Here is a 19434-nt window from a genome sequence, read left to right as displayed (position 1 = left end):
CTAGAAGTATACAGGGAAGAAAAATGCCTCATGGCATAAATAAACTGGCACTTTGCAAATCAACATATTTGATTATTGTTACCTGTGGAGTGCAGAGGGGTTAAAATGTCAAAGGCTAGTACTAAGAGATAGAGTACCTCTTTGTATCAAGGTATTACTATTTTTATTCTAGCTGAAAACAGAGTTCTTTATAGTCCAAATTGTAGAATCTAAACTTCTTTTAAATAATAAAAGCTAAATGGTAAAAGTTATTGTTAATACCATGTACTAGGCACTATTCTAATTTCATTTAAGGTTCATTTCTTTTTAAGTGTTTATTTATTTTTGAGAGAGAGAGAGAGAGAGAGGCCCCAAAGTGTGAGTGGGTGAGGGTCAGAGAAAGAGGGAGACACAGAATCTGAAGTAGGCTCCAGGCTTTGAGCTGTCAGCACAGAGCCCGATGTGGGGCTCGAACTTACAAACTGTGAGATCATGACCTGAGCTGAAGTCGGCCACTCAACCTACTGAGCCACCCAGGCATCCCCCACTTAGGGTTCATTTAAACCTCACCAGAACTCTATGATTTAATAACTCTGATTATCCCTATTTTACAGAAGAAGAAACTGAGATTCAGTGTGATTAAGTAGCTTGACCAAGGTTATTGGCATAGACTGAATGTAAATTCATATGTGGAAGTTCTGATACCCAGGGGTATTTAGAGGTGGGGCCTTTGGGAGTTAATTAGGTTTAGATGAGATCATAAGGGTGAGGCCCTGATGATAGGATGATCCTTATTCTCTCTCTCTCTCTCTCTGCCAGGTGAGGACTCAATGAGAGGGTACCCATCTGCAAGTCAGAAAGACAGTTCTCTACAGGAACCAAATCTGCTGGCACCTTGATCTTGGACTGTGAGAAATAAATATCTGTTGCTTAAGCCACCCAGTGTGTGGTATTCTGTTACAGCAGTCTAAGCTGACTAAGATAGTTACACAACTAGTAAATGCCAGAGCTATTACTGGAACTTGATCAGTCTAGTTTAGGGACTGAGTTCTTTTTTTTTTTTTAAGTTTGTTTTTTATTTATTTTGAGAGAGAGAGAGAGAGAAAGCGCAAGCGGGAGAGGGGCAGAGAGAGAGGGAGAAAGAACCCCAAGCAGGCTCTGCATTATCAGCACAGAGCCCAGCCTGGGGCTCGATCCCACGAACTATGAGATCATGACCTGAGCTGAAATCAAGAGTCAGACACTTAACCAACTGAGCCACCCAGACGTAGAGACTGTGTTCTTAACTGGTAAGCTTTATATAAGTTAGAGGTTTAGTCATCTTCCACAAATATGGGTTCCAGAAATTAAAATAAAGGGAAACACAGTGAATGACAAGATAGAGGAAAGCATATTTTCACAATAAAGACTATTAGTATCAAGACAAATTACAATAAAAGTTTAATTAAAAGTGAGAAGATGGTCTCCAATAATAGTGTTTAGAAAGAGAAACTTCTACTACAAACCTGGAATATTGTGTTTATAGTAGTTTAGTTATTATAGTTTTATTGGAACTGTATGGTTGAGTGAAAAGCTCACTGCACAGGGAATCAAAAGAACTAGATTCCTGCTGTTTTGCCAGTAACCAGCTAAGTGAGCTTGAGAAAACTACTACATTTCTAGGCTCAAGTTTCTGAGAAATACCACTCATACTTCTGGAAAAGGCACTGTAGGAAAAAGGATACTTTTTTTTATCACAGGAGAATCAATATTAGCATCAAGACTATTGATCATATCCCTATTTGAAAAGTACAAGGTAAATAAAAAATTAGAAGAGACAAGACTGATTGATTCCAGTAAGTGATCAAATTAAGTAGGTGATTAAATTAGGTGAGTAGTGAGGACTGAGAAACAATGCCAAAATTATAAAGAAAAGTTAAAAAAAAAAAACCTGTCAGTAAAATTAAGCAAACCTACGTGTCTCATCATCTTTTGCATCCAGGTAAGCTGGGACAGCTAGGTATTTTAATAACTTTTGTAAATTGCTCTATTTCACCAGAGATACTATTAAATAAGTTAGCATTTGGTTCAAGTCAATTCAATTCAACCTCCATTTACAGGCTACCTTCAGAGATGATTTGCCCTGAAACAAATGAAATCTGAGCTTTATTCAGGTCCCTGACTTGCACAGACACTGGGAGCACTGGAGCTGCTGGGAATGTGTTATTCTGGTTGGGAGGCACAAACCAGATTGCACACAGAAAACATTTCTATTTAGGTGTTGTTGTTGTTGTTGTTGTTGTTTTGTAAATTGCCTACGCGTTCACAGAAGAAATGACCTGAATCTCCAAGGCCTTATTCATTTGTTTGATTTCTCTTTTGCATTGTAAATACTCACTTTAGAACCTAATTTTGTGTCCATACGGTTACATTCTTTTTCTTTAAGCACCCGTCCTCCCTGCCCTCACCCAGTTATGTCAGTTTCAAATATCAGTACTGCTGTGCCCACCTTGTGTTATACCTTGAACTAACAGGGATACAAAGATGAAGGAGCTCACAGTTTTATAGGAAGAATGCAGAATTAGATATGAAACAGTACTGGTCTAGTGGTAGAAACAAAGTGTAACAGAGGCACATAGAACAAAACATTTAACAATACTAATTTATCACAGTGTCCTTATCTTCCGAAAGGTATCAAACTATCAAAAACTTCTCAGAGAGTTGAAGAAATTCTGAACCTTGTGAAGTAGCCTATGGCCTGGTATTTTTTTTCTTTATTTTTTGGGAGAGCACAAGTTGGGGAGGAGCAGAGAGAGGGGGACAGAGGATCTGAAATAGACTGTGTCCTAACAGGCTGATAGCAGTGAGCCCAATGTGGAGCTCAAACTCACGAACTGTGAGATCATGGCCTGTGCCGAAGTCAGACGTTCAACGAACTGAGCCATCCAGGTGCTCCTATGGCCTGGTGTTTCTTAAGCTACCACTTTATAAACTTTTTTGACTGTGATCTGCAGTGTAGTCCATGTTAGTGTTCATCAAATATGCTACATGATACCCTACATTTTTCAGCCTCCCTTGCAGTTAAGTTAGAGGCGTGTGCCTATTCTGGTCAATGGGTCACGAAAGGAAGTGATTGTATTGTTTCTGGTTCAAGTCTCTTAACACTGATTCAGTCAGTGAGAGTCCTCTGAACTTGCTCTAGAAAGATTTGAAGCCCAGAAGCAAAGAACCAAGATAGAGTAGTTGAAAGATGAAAATATGCCAGATCCTTGAAGATCTGGAGGACAACTACCAAAGTCAATATAATCCATATCAGACTTTATGGTAGTGATATGTGACATATAAAATATTTTTATGTTAAGCTACTGACATGTGTTTGACATCCTGACCATACACATACACATAATTTAATCAAAATTTAAAATTCTGTTATAATACTACTTGCTATTTCTGACATACCTGATATTTTATTCCATTCAGGAAAATATTTATCTAACTTACAATGTCACCACCCCCTATTTCGTCTCCACCCATAATGTGAAAAATAATGTCTTTTTTAAAAAATAGTTTTTCTTGGGGCACCTGGGTGGCTCAGTTGGTTAGGCATCCAATTCTAGATTTCGGCTCAGGTCGCCATCTCACAGTTTAGTGGTATTGAGCCATACATGGGGCTCTGTGCTGCCAGCACCAAGTCTGCTTGGGATTCTCTCTCTCCCTCTCTTGCGGACCGCCCCCCCCATTAATAAATAAATAATAAATAAGCTTAAAGAGTAGTTTTTCTCTAATTTTACCTTTACAATTATTTTTGTTCAAATATAATTAACATACAGTATTCTGTTAGTTCAGATTTACAATATAATGATTCAACAATTCTGTACATTACTCAGTGCTCATCACTGATATGTGTACTCTTAAACCTCCCCCACTCACCTCCTCTCTGGAATCACCTGTTAGTTCTCTATATTTAAGAGTCTGGTTTTTTGTCTCTTTTTTCTGTTTCTTAAATTGCACACGAAATGAAATCATATGGTATCTTTCTCTGACTTATTTCACTTAGTTGGAAAATAATGTCTTAAGCTACTCACAACACTGGTCTTCTGTGAACAACTTTTAGGTGTATTCAATTATTTATAAAAATAAGCTTTAATAATAAATGCAATATCACAACATAAAGAATGAGAAATACAGATTATTTCATCTCGTAAAATTAAATTATTGCATTTTGGGCTGTATGTTTCTATTTGGTACATATATATGAATACACCACATGCATATATATAATAAAGGAAAAATGTTTTTCACTGTTCTGCAAAACTGGTAGTCTCTGGCTTTGAAAAGCACTGCTGCTCCAGAAGTTTGCAATCCAGTCCAAAAGGACTCCATTCAGAACGTATTCGGCTTAATGCCATTAAATTTTGGTGGGTCCTTGAGGATAATCTTTATTTTTATTTATTTATTTATTTATTATTTATTTCTTGAGGACAAAATAATCTTTATTCCTCTTTCCAACAGCAGGTCAAAGAACTGAAGTCAGGAAATCTTATATCTTAATTAAGTGCCATCGTGGAGGCCTGTAAAATGAAATAACAAAATCCCAAACCAGCCTACTTGCCCTCTCTAATCCCCGCTCAGTGAATGGAAGTTGCTCAGGGAAAACAGCTCGCGGGTTCCAGGCCGGAACTGGTAGAAAGCTCTCGCGAGAGCCTTCCGACCGCCGCGAGTCTTCTGTGAGCACCAGTTCCCGCCCCTTCTGCGCCCACAGGCCGTCTGCTCCCCACCGGCTTCATCCGCTACGGCTACGGCGGGGCGAGCCGGAACTTTTATCCATAGGAACGGGTTTACAGTGTAGAGTGTTGCCGGCCGGCCTCAAGGAGATTAGAGTGCCGTCCTCTTCCTCTCACCGTAGCCGCCGCGGAGCGGTGCCGAGCCGATCAGATCCAGGAGCGCAGTTACCGGGCGGGCTGGGTCTATGGTCGCTCCGCGGGCCGCTCCGCCGGCTGGTGCTTTTTTTTCAGGGCAAGCTGTGTTCCATGGCAGGGAACTTTTGGCAGAGCTCCCATTAGTAAGTGATCTTCCGTCTTCTCGCCCGGGGTTGCTTCTTGGGAGTCGGTGAGGACCGGGCCTGCGACTCCCCTTGGCCTGGATCCCGGCCCCTGTCCCGAGCGCCGTGGGGTCTCCCGGGAGGCGGCAGCGGCTGGAAGCGGGACGCGCTTTTCTCTGGCGACTCCCCTCTCCCCGCCCCCTGGCAGCATTTGGTTGGGGGGCGGTGGTCTGTGCGCGGGAAAGGGCGGGGGCTAAGGAGGTTCGGTCTCAGAGGAAGGAAGGAGTGTAACTTCGGATTCTTGGATAAGCTAGGCCTGGAAGAGGGGTGGGTTGGGATGGGATGGGCACAGGTATGGGAAGTGTGGCATAGTTCGGGACTGTGAGGCGGGCTCTTCAGGACAGTTATGGTTCGCTTTTGCCTGGACTCTCTTCGGGGAATCGGCATTGTAATCTTTTGTCATTCACCTTCTGTCTTGAATGGATTTAATATTCTGTGGAGAGTCAGGCTTGTTTCTGCTCTCTAACCAGTTCCTGCCATTACCTTATGCCTAGATGGAGTTGTATGTTGGTGAGGTGTAGGGCAGGTGCTCTCAAGATGTATCCATTAGTCTGTGCCTTATATTTGGTTGTAAACACGTATTTCCCAGAGACTGCTGATTTCTTTAACATATTTCATGAATTCGGGTTTGTTTTTGCTAGTGACCGTGGAAGAACTAGAGTAATATTAAAAATATTTTCCCCTAAATACATTTAAGTAGGCAGAAAGGTGAGTGATGGGACTAATTGATTAGGTTTTCCACTGTACGGTTGAAAGATGAACAGAAGCTGGTGCTGTTATATTTTAGTGTGTGTGTGTGTGTGTGTGTACACATATATATATGTATATATTAATGCTAAGAGAGCATTAGTAATTGTAATTTAAATTTTGATTCTGTGAAAAAAGATGAATTCCTATTCATTCTTTTTTTAGTCCTTTGTGCGAAAACAAAAATGGTTTTGGAAACCTTTTTTCAGGAAAGCAGGTTATCCTCTTGCTATGAAGTGATTCTGTGGAGATGAAATTGTGTGGAAGCTCTACCTCTGATCATATTTGTATTTTGCAGTTTTGCTCACTGCCATATTTGCTTGGGCAAAATTAAAATACAGAAAATTTAATTAGTGGAGAAGAGTAGTATTTTGATAAACTTTGAAAGAAAGTGAGAGAGAATTAACAGGGAGCTAGCTGTTGATTATCAAAAGCTACAGTCATTTTTCTCAACTAAAAAAAAAAGATCTGCCCACCTTTTTATTTTTTTTTAATTTTTTTATTTTTTTTAAATTTTTTTAACGTTTATTTATTTTTGAGACAGGGAGAGACAGCATGAACGGGGGAGGGTCAGAGAGAGAGAGGGAGACAGAGAATCCGAAACAGGCTTCAGGCTCCTAGCTGTCAGCACAGAGCCTCACGTGGGGCTCGAACTCACGGACCGCGAGATCATGACCCGAGCCGAAGTCGGATGCTCAACTGACTGAGCCACCCAGGTGCCCCTGCCCACCTTTTTAAAAAGAGTATTTATTTAGTTTTTTGAGAGAGATAGAGCTCAAGAGGGGGAGGGGCCGAGAGAGAGGGAGACAGAATCTGAAGTAGGCTCCAGGCTTGGAGCTGTCAGCACAGAGCTTGATGCGGGGCTCGAACTCCTGAACCCCAAGATCATCACCTGAGCCAAAGTCAGAGGCTTAACAGACTGAGCCACCCAGGCACCCCTGCCCACCTTTTGATAAGTGTTAATTATGCTTTCACTTATTGTTGGCATAATGACAACATTTAGGGGGTAGGATCTATAACAATTGTTTCTTCACTTTTGAAATATAAAATTGTTAAAATATTAAGTGTGCTTTTTTGGAAATGTCCTTGTCTCCCAATTCAAGTAGTCCTGCAGGAAAGGGCTACTCAGATCTCTTGAGAATTATGAAGTGCCTCGTCTGCAAAAGGTTACAATGAAAAAAGACAAGGCAATCAATTCTGAAAAAACAAACCAACAAAAAGATTACAAAAACCATTGTTTTAGGTGATTTTTTGAAGACGAACATCTTAACATTTCTAAAATGAGCATGGCAATTTTTTTTTCTTAGTAGCACATGAAATAATGGTGAGCCATATGAACAATGTAATCTTACGTTTTATGAAAGTTGGTATTATAAGTGTTTGTGGTTTATCCTCCGTACTATGTGCTGTGAAGAAAACTTAAGATATTTGATTGTGAAGATTATCTTTCTAAAAACACTGACTGTGAGGATGAAATTAATAATGCTAGAACAGGATGAATCACAGTATTTTCTAGGAAGTTGAATACAACACATTCTTTGACCTTACTGCATTAAAAGGAGAATGGCATTGGGGCCCCTGGGTAGCTCAGTCGGTTAAGCGTCCAACTTCGACTCAGGTCACGATCTCGCGGTCCGTGAGTTCGAGCCCCGCGTCGGGCTCTGTGCTGACAGCTCAGAGCCTGGAGCCTGTTTCGGATTCTGTGTCTCCCTCTCTCTCGGCCCCTCCCCCGTTCATGCTCTGTCTCTGTCTCAAAAATAAACATTAAAAAAAAAAAGGAGAATGGCACTAAATATTAGCTGGTTGACTGAATGAATTAATGAACAGATAACAGAAATACAAAAGTACAAAATCAATTCTGGATGTTATTGTATCAGAGGAAACTGAAAATACAGTTACATAATATCAAGGAAATAACTTAATGAGATCAATATATGTCCATACTTTTGGGATGTAGCCAAAGTCAAAGTTATAAACTAACATCCTGAAAAACTGAGAAAGAATAAAAATAAATCGAAATATTCTACTTAAGAATATTAAAAAGGAAACAGTGAAATAAATCCGAGGGGAAAAAAGGAAAGACTTAAAGGTAATACCGATATTAACATTTTATTTTTTTTATATTTATTTAATTTTGAGAGAGAGCGCACAGGGGAGTGGCAGAGAGAGAAGGGGACAGAGGATCCCAAGCAGGCTTTGTGCTGACAGCAGTGAACCTGATGCGAGGCTCAAACCCACAAACTGCTAGATCATGACCTGAACCAAAGTCAGATGCTTAGCCAACTGAGCCGTCCAGACGCCCCCGATATTAACATCTTGAAAGGAAAAAAGTAGTCAGAAATTATAAGAGTTGGTTCCTTAGAAGGGAAAATCAAAACAGTAGACTGAACTGCTACTAGTTGAAGCAAGGGAAAAAGATATGATACAAAAATACAAAATTAGGAATGAGAAAAGTAAATAAATTCAGATGTACCTTTGGGTTATCTCCATGGGAATAAGTTTGAAAGCCAAAACAAATTAAGAAAGTTACCAGAGAGCTACTCCTTAAAAAATGCTCCAGGCCCACGTTATTTCATGGGTAAATGTTTTCCCATTTTCAAGAAGATCTGCTATTGAAATTATTCCAGTTCACACAGAAAGCTTTCCAGTTCTTTTTATGTGAAGTTACAATAACACTGATAAAATCTAGCAAAGGTAGCACTAAAAACAGTCTGACTTTTGAATATCGATGCAAACATCATAAAGTATTCCCAAGTAGAGTCTAACATTACATTAGAAATATAAAAAATGATAATGATTTTACTATAGAAATATAGTCAACATTTGGAAATCTGTTAATAAACAGTGAAAGCGTCAAGACCTCTTTTAAAATTCAACATCTGTTCTTGACCAAAACAAATAGTATGGTTTCTTAACAGGGTAAGAACATCAGAGCATCAACAAGAGATATTTAATGGTAAAACAGGAAAATTAGGGGGCCTGTTTAACATTGTTCTGAAAATGCTACTCAATGCAGTTAATAGAATGAGATGTAAAAAATGACAAAATTACCAGTATATAGCAATAAAATTTAAGAAAATTCAGTTAATTGAGAAATTATTATAAATAAAGGTTTAATGAGGTAACCAGTTACATAATGTAAAAATGGAAAGCTTTCTTTTAGATAAATGATGGGGGAACGTGGCTCAGTAGGTAGAGCACCCATCTTCAGCTCAGGTCATGATTTTGGGGTTCCTGAGTTCGAGCCCCACATCAGACTCACTGCTGTCAACCTGTCAGCTCTCTGCAGAGAGTTGCCTTCAGATCCTCTGTCCCCCTCTTTCTGCCCCTCCCCTTTGCATTCTCAGAAATAAACATTAAAATAAACATATTTTAAAAATAAATGAATGATATAAAAATATAATTACAGTAGCAACAGAAAATATGAAATACACAGGAGTAAACAAACATACAGGACCTATAGGAAGAGATTTTTAAATTTTGTAGTGGAACAAAGATTTTAATAAATGGAGTTTGAATTCTAACCTTGTAAAAATAGCATTTCTTCCACTATTGATCTCATTAATGCAAGCCCAAACAATTTTGAATGGATTTCCTTTAAAAGTTCCTTTTGGGACTTGATAACAATGTTTTTAAAAGTTCAGGTCTCAGAATAATAATTGTAATAGAATATCAAGCAATTTTCTGAAGAATAGTAGCAGGGGAGTATTTTCTGTACCAGATTTTAATTGTTTAGTTTTATGTTTTAAAATAGCATGGCATAGGAATAAGAAAAGAAAAAAAGGAAATTACAAAGATGATCCCAAATACAATAATAGAATTATACATCAAGAAATACTTTAGTCAACATTTGAGTAACCATTTGACAAAACATTTAGCTGGATCCCTGTTTTCTACCTTGTACAAAATATATTCCAGGTGGATCACAAATTGAAAGAAAAAAGCCATATTAGAAAATACAGGTGATTTTTTTTTTAATCATTTTGTGTCAGGAGAGGCCTTTTCATTTGTGACAAACATAAAATCAAAGTAAAATATGGGTTGGTTTTAATAAGTGATCCATATTTCTGTATTACAAACAAATATTAAGAGATCATGCTAAACTTGGGAAATGTTTAGTGTATTTGACAAATGATTTATTATCTATAATATGCAAATTATATGAGAAAAATCTCTGTGAAAAAGACCATCCCATTAGAAAAATTGTCATATTAGGATTACAATGTACAGGGGCGCCTGGCTCAGTTGGTTAAGAGTCCAACTCTTGTCTTTGACTCAGATCATGACCTCAGAGTTCCTGATTTCAATCCCTGTGTCAAGCTTTGTGCTGGCAGCTTAGGGCCTCCTTGAGATTCTGTCTCCCTGTCTCTCTGCCCCTCCCCTGCTTGCTCTCTATCTCCCTTTCAAAATAAATAAAAAATAAACTTAAAAAAAGAAAAGAATTACAGTATACAAAAGAAGGACTTATATTTGGCCAATAGGCCCTGGAAAATGTTTAACCTCAGAAGTAAACTAAAAACAAACAACCCCCATTCCGACCCCCCCCCCCCAGCCAAACAGTAAGATACTACTTTGCCTTTCAGTTCTTTCAGTTGTAAAGTATTTAAAAGCTTGGCAGTAACTTTTGGGGGGGGGGGTAAATATTTTAAGACACCCTCGTACTTTTTTTATTTTTTAAGATTTTAAGTTTATTTATTTATTTGGAGGGGGGGGCAGGGAGAGAAGAAGACTGAGAATTCCAAGCAGGCTCTGTGCCGACATGGGGCTTGAACTCAGGAGTCCTGAGATCCTGACCTAGGCTGAAGTCAGATGATCAGCCAACTGACCCACTCAGGCACCCACCGTCATGTACTTTTCATGGGAATGGAAATTGGTGTCACATATGGACTGCAAACTGCCAATGTATAACAAAGTTATCAGTAAAACTGACCAATTAGTTCTATTTCTAGGAAACTATTTTAAATATTAACTAAATATACAGGGTGAATTACAAAGCTAGTCATTAAAACATTATTTTTAATAGTGAAAAATTATAACCTATCTGCCTATTAATAGGAATTAATAAATAATAATACATCCATAAAGTTGTGCAGCAATTTAAAAGGATGCTGAATAACAAATCTGTTGACATAAAAAGACTTTCAGTACATACTGAATGACAAAAGCAAGTTGCAGAATAGTTTTATGGGTCATATCAATTTCATATGTCTGGTTAAAAATAGTAGACTTGACTAGGCAGATGGAGGAGGCTATTAGTGTAATAAATCCTGAAACAGCTTTTAACATGATTGGAATTTGTGAAGTAGGGAAATTAAATACTCCAGTTACTCATGAACAACTGAGAAAAGATACTTCAAATCTAAGGTATCATCATTTGGTGTCAAATAACTTGACCATTATTTTATGTATCACTAAGAAAAAATAAATGTACTAGCAGTTAAAAGCCTAAGGCATCACTGACTGTAAGATCTCTTTTGATATCAGAGTCTTAAAACCAATGAAATGTAGTATACGGTAGAGAGAGAACGAGAGAGACTGAGAAAATTAGAGTGGAATTTTTTTCAGAACATATTTACATTCATTAGTGAGATAATTCTCTTTTCTTTAATTTATTTTCACTGGGGGAGAAAGAGAGCTAGAGATCATGGGAGGGGCAGAGAGAGAGGGGGAGAGAGAGAGAGAGAGAGAGAGAATCTTAAGCAGGCTCCGAACTGTCAGCACAGAGCCTGTTTCAGGGTTCACCCACAAACCATGAGCTCATGACCTGAGCCCAAATCAGGAGTCAAATGTTTAACCAACTGAGCCACCCAGGTGCCCCAATGAGATAATTCTCAGTGTTGGAATTTCAAGAAATGTGAAAAATACTATCTTCTGAGTTACTTCTTGCACTTTGTATTTCTCAGAATGTTTATAACTTGTTCAATCTTAGAATGTTTTTTTGTGACTTTATTAGTTGATTCTCTGTAGCGTGTTTTAACATCTTTGTTTCTTTTAGTTTGCAATGGATTTTGGATAAACAAGATCTGTTGAAGGAACGCCAGAAGGACTTAAAGTTTCTCTCAGAAGAAGAGTATTGGAAATTACAAATATTTTTTACAAATGGTAAACATTTAAAAAAATGAAATAGTATAGTTGGTCACTTCTGAATTCAAACTTTTGTATAGTAATTTGTGATGAGTTGTTTTAGTCCATACTTAACATTTCTACTTTTTTTAAATTTTTAAAACATTTTTTTAATCTCTATTTTTGAGAGACAGAGAGAGAGAGAGAGAGACAAGAGTACAAGCAGGGGAGGAACAGAGACAGAAGGAGACACAGAATCTGAAGCAGGCTCCAGGCTCTGAGCTGTCAGCACAGAGCCCGATGTGGGGCCTGAACTCACGAACAGTGAGATCATGACCCAAGCCAAGGTCGGATGCTTAACCCACTGAGCCACCAGGCACCCCGTACTTAAAATTTTTATTTATACATGTATTCTTTTTATAACTTATATTCACTTATCTTTCTTTTTAAGTGATCTAAATAAAGTCTTATGAATCTTACATATCAGAGATACTCAAAACAGTTTGAAAGTGTTCATTGATTGCCCTAAGTCTTTATAATGCATTATTAAGCCCAATTTAGGATTGGCTAAAGCAAATATTTTGGGGATAAATGGAGTCTTTGGATTGAGATCCTATATTGGTCATTCTTATCTTACAAGTTTGCTTTGGAGGGAAGGGGATTTAGAGTCAGAAGATCCTTGCTCTGTCACATGGTAGCTTTGTTACATGATTTTTCTAACCCTCTGTGCACTGTTCTGCAAACCTGTCTCTGTTGTTTTAAGGATTCATTATGGACTTTTTAATAAACTTTATAAAGTGGTAGTTATAGTGAGTTTGATAGCTGTTTAATGTTTTCTTTTTATATTCTAAAGATACTATGAAAAGCATTGAGATACCTATCATCCAGAGGGAAATACCTGTCATTTAGCCTTCTTAATGTAAGAATAGTGTTTGCTCTGGGGCAATTTCTATTTTTTATTGTTTTTATGCATACCTATATATTTTTTAACAGATTTGCAAATCCTAGTACTAGTCCATTGTGATCCAAATAGAGTTTATAGCATATGTAGGTTTTTCTTTTTGTTAAAAATTAATATAGTCATGATTTAATCACATGGAAGTTATTATTCAATGTCAATATTATGATATCAGAAGATACATTTAAAACTTTATTTTTCTTCTAGTTATTCAAGCATTAGGTGAACATCTTAAATTAAGACAACAAGTTATTGCCACTGCTACAGTCTATTTCAAGAGATTCTATGCCAGGTAGGACTTTTATTTTGGGAATATGTTATACCTATTTGAAACTCTTATGTAATGTTGATGAACCTTAGTGCAACTAAATCATGTGTTTATCGTAGAGTTATCTTCATTTTTTTCCAGTGTGTTTTTTTGTTAATTTTTTTTTTTAATTTTTTTTTTTCAACGTTTATTTATTTTTGGGACAGAGAGAGACACAGAGCATGAACGGGGGAGGGGCAGAGAGAGAGGGAGACACAGAATCAGAAACAGGCTCCAGGCTCTGAGCCATCAGCCCAGAGCCTGATGCGGGGCTCGAACTCCCGGACCACGAGATCGTGACCTGGCTGAAGTCGGACGCTTAACCGACTGCGCCACCCAGGCGCCCCTTTTTGTTAATTTTTTAAAAATGTTTGTTTATTTTTGAGAGAGAGAGTACGAATGGGGGAGGGGCAGAGAGAGAGGGAATCTGAAGCAGGCTCCAGGCTCTGAGCTGTCAGCACAGAGCCTGAATCAGGGCTCAAACTCATGAACCGTGAGATCATGACCTGAGCTGAAGTCAGACGCTTAACCAACTGAGCCAGCCAGGTGCCCCTCCAGTGTGTTTTTATATGAATGACATTTAACTCTATCTTATCATATTTTTAGGTATTCTCTGAAAAGTATAGATCCTGTATTAATGGCTCCTACATGTGTGTTTTTGGCATCCAAAGTAGAGGTATGAAATAGTTTTCTGTTCTTCATCAAAGTGTAGTCCATGTGCATTGGTTAATCTATATCAAAATAATGGCAAAATACTGAAACTCATACAAAGTCAAAGATACATGACTATTTTTATTTTTTTTAAGTTTATTTATTTTTGAGAGAGAGATGGAGAGGGTGAGCAGGGAGGGGTAGAGAGAAGGAGAGAGAGAATCCCAAGCAGGCTCTGCGCTGTCAGCACAGAGCCCAATGTGGGGCTTGAACTCACAAACTGAGATCATGACCTGAGACAAAAACCAAGAGTCAGACGCTTAACTGGCTTAACTGAGTCACCCAGGTGCCCCAAGATATACATGTCTTTATATGTTCATTTAACAAACACTTATGTAGCACTTACTATATATACCAAGTGCTATTCTAAGTTCTTTTACAACCATAACTGACTTAATCCTCATAACAAACAATGGGGTTGTGTAATATCCTTAATTGATAAATGAGGAAACTGAGGTACATAGAGATTAAGAAATTGGCCTAAGATTGTAGAAGTCATACGTGGGAGAAGTAGTATTTGTTTTTTTGTTTTTTTGTTTTTAACGTTTATTCATTTTTTGAGAGACAGAGCATGAGCAGGAGAGGGGCAGAGAGACAGGGAGACACAGAATCTGAAGCAGGCTCCAGGCTCTGAGCTGTCAGCACAGAGCCCAGTGCGGGGCTGAAACTCATGAACTGCGAGATCATGACCTGAGCCGAAGTCAGACGCTCAACCGACTGAGCCACCCAGGTGCCCCAGCCCTACCAGTATTGAACCCTGGGAGTCTGGCTACTGATTCCATGCTTTTAATGGCTTTGTTCTGTATCTTCTAAGACATTTACCTTTTGGCACTAAGTAGTAGTCCATACATGCGACAAGCTGGGGACAGCTTCTCTACTATTACCTGAGTTATAGTACCTCCTCCTGTGTCCCTCCTCCATATGCTTCCTTTGTCCTACTGTCTTCCCTCCCTGCCTCCTAATAGTGACTGCCTGCCAAGCCACAGGGAAAGCAGGAGGAAAGGTAAGGATTGGGTGTGGCTCTAGTCATACAGATTCCAGTAAGGAATTGTTAGGGCATTGAGGGTAATTAGGTGAGAGAGAGAGAAGAGAGATGGGAACTTGGAGCTGAAACCAAATCTCTGCTCATTTTATTTATCTTTTCAGTATTTTTGAGAGAGCACAGTTAAAATCTGAACAGTACTAGGAGATACCGACTGATTATCATTATAATACATGTGATCTTTAATGTTATGAAACTTTGTATTGTGTTTCTGAGATGTCTTTAGAATCATAACTGTATTCTTGAAAACTGAATGTAATTTAAGCCTTGTAGGTTTATATTCCTTTTGGTACTCATGCTGATTTAGTTTTGTTTTGGTCATTATTTAGGATTATTCAAGATACCTTTCCCAACTATTACCTAAAGTAATGAGAGTTGACACCATTAGAAATAATATTAAGAAAGACCTTCTAGAGGTTTATGGTTTCCTAATTATAAGTGGTAGTTTAAAGAGGCAGAACTAGTCCTGTTGTTATTACTAAATTCTATAATGGAAAAGGAAGTTGTTTTTTTTTTGTAAACTATTTTTTTCTTTTTTTAATGTTTATCTTTGAGAGAGAGAGAGAGAGAGAGAGAGAGAGCGAGCGAGCAGGGGAGGGGCAGAGAGAGAGGAAGACACAATCTAAAGCAGGCTCCAGGCTCTGAGTTGTCAGCACAAAGCCTGACACAGGGCTCAAATTCAAGAACTGCGAGATCATGACCCGAGCTGAAGTTGGACACTGAACTGTCCCAGCTACCCAGGCGCCCATAATGTTTATTTATTTTTGAGACAGAGAGAGCACACAAGTTGGGGAGGGGCAGAGAGGGGGATAGAGGATCCGAAGCTGGCTCTTTGCTGACAACAGTGAGCCCGATGTGGGGCTCGAACTCACAAACTATGAGATCATGACCAGAGCTGAAGTTGGCCGCTCAACTGACTAAACCACCCAGGTGCCCCTGGTGGAAAAGGAAGTGTTTATAAAAAGCCCATATTATGGGGTGGTTTTTCCAAATATTACCATGTAATTTGATGTCTCTGAAGCATAACCAGTCTGGAAAATCTAAGCAAAATCTTTATGAACTTCTAGTGTAGATTATTGTGGGAATTTTAATTTGTTTTATTTATTAAATATCTTTTGTTATTTGATTTACTATATGAAAGTTTTTACTCTAAGAATTTTGGATGAAGAATTGTTCCTTGATCAGGGTACCTGGCTAGCTCAATTGATAGAGTATAGGACTCTTGATCTTGGGGTCATGAGTTCGAGCCCCTACATTGGGTGTAGAGATTACTTAAAAAAAAAAAAAAAAAAAAAAAAGAATTATTCCTGGGAAAAAATGTATCACTTCATATTTGGTTACAGCATTATGTTTTTTAATCTTTAACTGTGACCACATCTTTCTGTGTTTTGTCCAGTTGTATGGGAATTGTATAGAAATGACTCTTGAGATGTCTCAGGCATTTACTTTTTTTTTTTTTTTTAACGTTTATTCATTTTTGAGAGACAGAGAGAGACAGAGTATGAGTGGGCAAGGGGCAGAGAGAGGGGGAGACACAGAATCCGAAGCAGGCTCCTAGCTCTGAGCTGTCAGCACAGAGTCCGACGTGGGGCTCAAACTAATGAACTTCGAGATCATGACCTGAGCCGAAGTTGGACGCTCAACCGACTGAGCCACCCAGGCGCCCCTCAGGCATTTACTTTTTAGTTTTCGGTGATTATGATTTGAGGTTTAAATGCAAATACACACACACACACACACACACACACACACACACACACTTATACATACCCACTCACCCCTGCCCCCAGATACAGATGTACATTGAAGGTATTTAAATAGACTCCATTTAGTTTAGCCCCCCACCCCCCTTTTTAAAGTTTATTTATTTATTTTGACAGAGAGAGTGTGCATGAGTAGGGGAGGGACGGAGAGAGAGAATCCCAAGCAGAGCTGGATCTCAGGAACCCCAAGATCATGACCGGAGCCAAAATCAAGTGTTATTGGATGCTTAACTGACTGAGCCACCCAGGCCCCTGGAGTTTAGTTCCCTTCCTTGAATAAGGAACCGAGTCTTGATTTTTTTTGTTTTGAAATGAAGTGAAGGCTATAGTAATCAGTAATCTTATGAGGTTAATCAAATTAAATGAGACAATATAAGTGGATCACCTCATAAATTTCAGTTCTTTTTACAATGGTGGCATATTAAATTCAAAGAGGAAATGGGAACTGATACTAGAAGTATTCTACTACATCATTCTTGTTTTCCTGTTCCAAAAAGAATAATGGTTTCTGTGGTCTTTTGAATTATTTGATGATGTTAAAGTTTATCTTCTTTAGAGATTCAACTGCTTTATTACTAAATAGCATGAAGTACCTGTTTGTTAGTCCGGGTTCAATTGAATAGGAAGCATACTTAATATTTTTCTTGCAATTAAGTGTAGAATCTAAAAAATGTTTTTAGGAACTAATTTGAGTGCAGAAAGCTGGCATTCTTGCTTTAGGGCTTGGTTTCTAATTTGGTACCTCTCAATGATGTTAAGTTACAAAATTATTTAAACATTGGTCTTATTGCAGCAATATTAAGGAAAGGTAATACATTGAGAGATTTAAGTACTTCATGCCTCAAGGTGAACAGACTATAGACATGGGGGAGGTACGTGGGAAATACTTTGTTTTTAATATACCCCATATACCGTTAGGTTCATTGGGTTACTATATGCCTGATCTCATCCACTTTTATTTCTCTAGGAATTTGGAGTAGTCTCAAATACAAGATTGATTTCTGCTGCTACTTCTGTATGTAAGTGAAAAAAGTATATCCTGCTTTAAGGATATACTTCTTTAAAAAAGCTCCATAGAACAAAAATGTTTTTCAGTTTATGAGACCTGTGAGAGATTGGTTGGGTTTGTTAAATCTCCTGCAGTCACATTTATGGCTAGTATATTTGGCTAAAAATAAAGTGAAAATACAAACATTTTAAAAACCATCTACGGTATTATTTCTAAGACATTACTTTTAATACTAAAAATGGGTAGTAACTATTGATCCAAAAACATTAACTCAATGACTCTTTAAATAATAAGGGTTAAGAAAAAAACTTATTTTCCAGTTTTATTATATTTTATTGCTTTGTAATGACTAGCTGTTGTGTCATTCTTGTGGGTGAAGTAAACTCTTTAGTAATTGTAGTGTATGTCTTTGATAGGAATTATTTATTTTCCCTCCATCTTGAAAAACATGGTATAGGAAAAAAAATTCTGACTATAGTAGCCAGCCCCAGTTCTGTCTAAACAGCAGCTATATAACCTTGAGCAAATTGCTTTACCTTTTGGCCTTAGTTCCTTTTCTAAAAAGATGGGGTTTAGCTGCCTCTGAGTCATGACATTAAAGGAAATAACACTGTAGACCAGTGATTTTAAAATATTGTACATAAGGTATTAACATTATGCTGTGCTCCATCTTCATAGGTTAAGCACAAAGACACCACCTAATAAAAGATAATACAGAGTTTTCTTTCACTTCTGTGCTCTTACACAGAAGAGGCAGAAGGTTTTTTGTGTTTTTAAGTTTGTGAACCAGACTAATTTTCATATTTTTGGGTCATTCCCTTTTTGAGACAAGTGTCATAATCTAATTCAGTCTTTTCCATGTCATATTTTACTCTTTTAAGGGAGAAGAGTAATAATCAATTTTGCATAGAATTTAATATACCAGATATATCGCATTGATGGCGATACTGTCAACAGAAAGTAAAATTGAAGGCTCTATTTCTCAACATGAGGATGATGCCAGAATTGTGTGTTAGGAAGGTGAATCTGGTAAAATAATGTAAGATGAACTGGAGGAGAATGTGAGCTGAAGTAGTCAGATTTTGAGGTTTTTCACATGCCACAACATGGATGAGCCTTGGGGCACTTGGCTGGCTCAGTAGGTAGAGCATGTGACTCTTTATCTCAGGGATATAAGTTCGAGCCCCATATTTGGTGTAGAGATTACTTAAAAATGAAATCTTAAACAAACAAACACAGATGAACCTTGAGAACATTATGACAAGGGAAATAGACCTGTCACAAAAAGATAAATACTGTATGATTCCATTTAATATTATGAATAATTAATAGAGATAGAAAGTAGAATAGTAGCTGTTTTGGGGCTGGAGGGAGGGGGAAATGAGGAATTATTGTTGAATGAGTATGGAGTTTTCAGTTTTGCAAGATGAAAGAGTTCTAGAGCTGGGTTGTGGTGATGGTTGCACAACATTGTGAATGTATTTAATATTACTGAACTGCATATTTAAAAATGGCTAAAGATGATAAATTTTATGTAATGTATATTTTACCACAACTTTAAAACAACAAAAAATATCCCTTTAAAATACACATAAAACTGCAAACTGTAGTGAGTGCCATCACCACAGGGTGCTGTGAGAAATAAAAGCCAACAAGATTAAACTAGAAAAAAATTATTTTGAAGTTATTGAAGTGATCCAGGTAGGTACTAGTGAAGACCTAAAATGTTTTGGGAGGTGCCTGGGTGGCTCAGTCAGTTAAGTGTCCAACTTCAG

General features: G+C 37.9%; 1 protein-coding gene across 2 annotated transcripts in view; it reads left to right on the top strand.

Moving 5' to 3' along the window:
- Positions 1-4712: 4712 nt before the first annotated feature.
- The window catches only part of CCNC (cyclin C), a 28972-nt gene continuing 14250 nt past the window's right edge, over positions 4713-19434 (top strand). The window contains exons 1-5 of one of the 2 annotated variants that reach the window (XM_040474250.1): positions 4713-5020; positions 11802-11908; positions 13035-13119; positions 13741-13810; positions 17618-17669. In XM_040474250.1, coding sequence (XP_040330184.1) covers positions 4989-5020; positions 11802-11908; positions 13035-13119; positions 13741-13810; positions 17618-17669 — 346 coding nt within the window. In that variant the 5' untranslated portion in view covers positions 4713-4988. The remainder of the gene's footprint in view (positions 5021-11801; positions 11909-13034; positions 13120-13740; positions 13811-17617; positions 17670-19434) is intronic. The other variant, XM_040474249.1, reaches the window with a different exon arrangement.

The sequence above is a fragment of the Herpailurus yagouaroundi genome, unplaced genomic scaffold (assembly GCF_014898765.1).
Source record: "Herpailurus yagouaroundi ecotype Mexico unplaced genomic scaffold, PumYag 139, whole genome shotgun sequence".
NCBI classification, from domain to species: domain Eukaryota; kingdom Metazoa; phylum Chordata; class Mammalia; order Carnivora; family Felidae; genus Herpailurus; species Herpailurus yagouaroundi.
The sequence above is the reverse complement of the archived record's forward strand: the minus strand, read 5'-3'. Positions and strand labels throughout refer to the sequence as shown.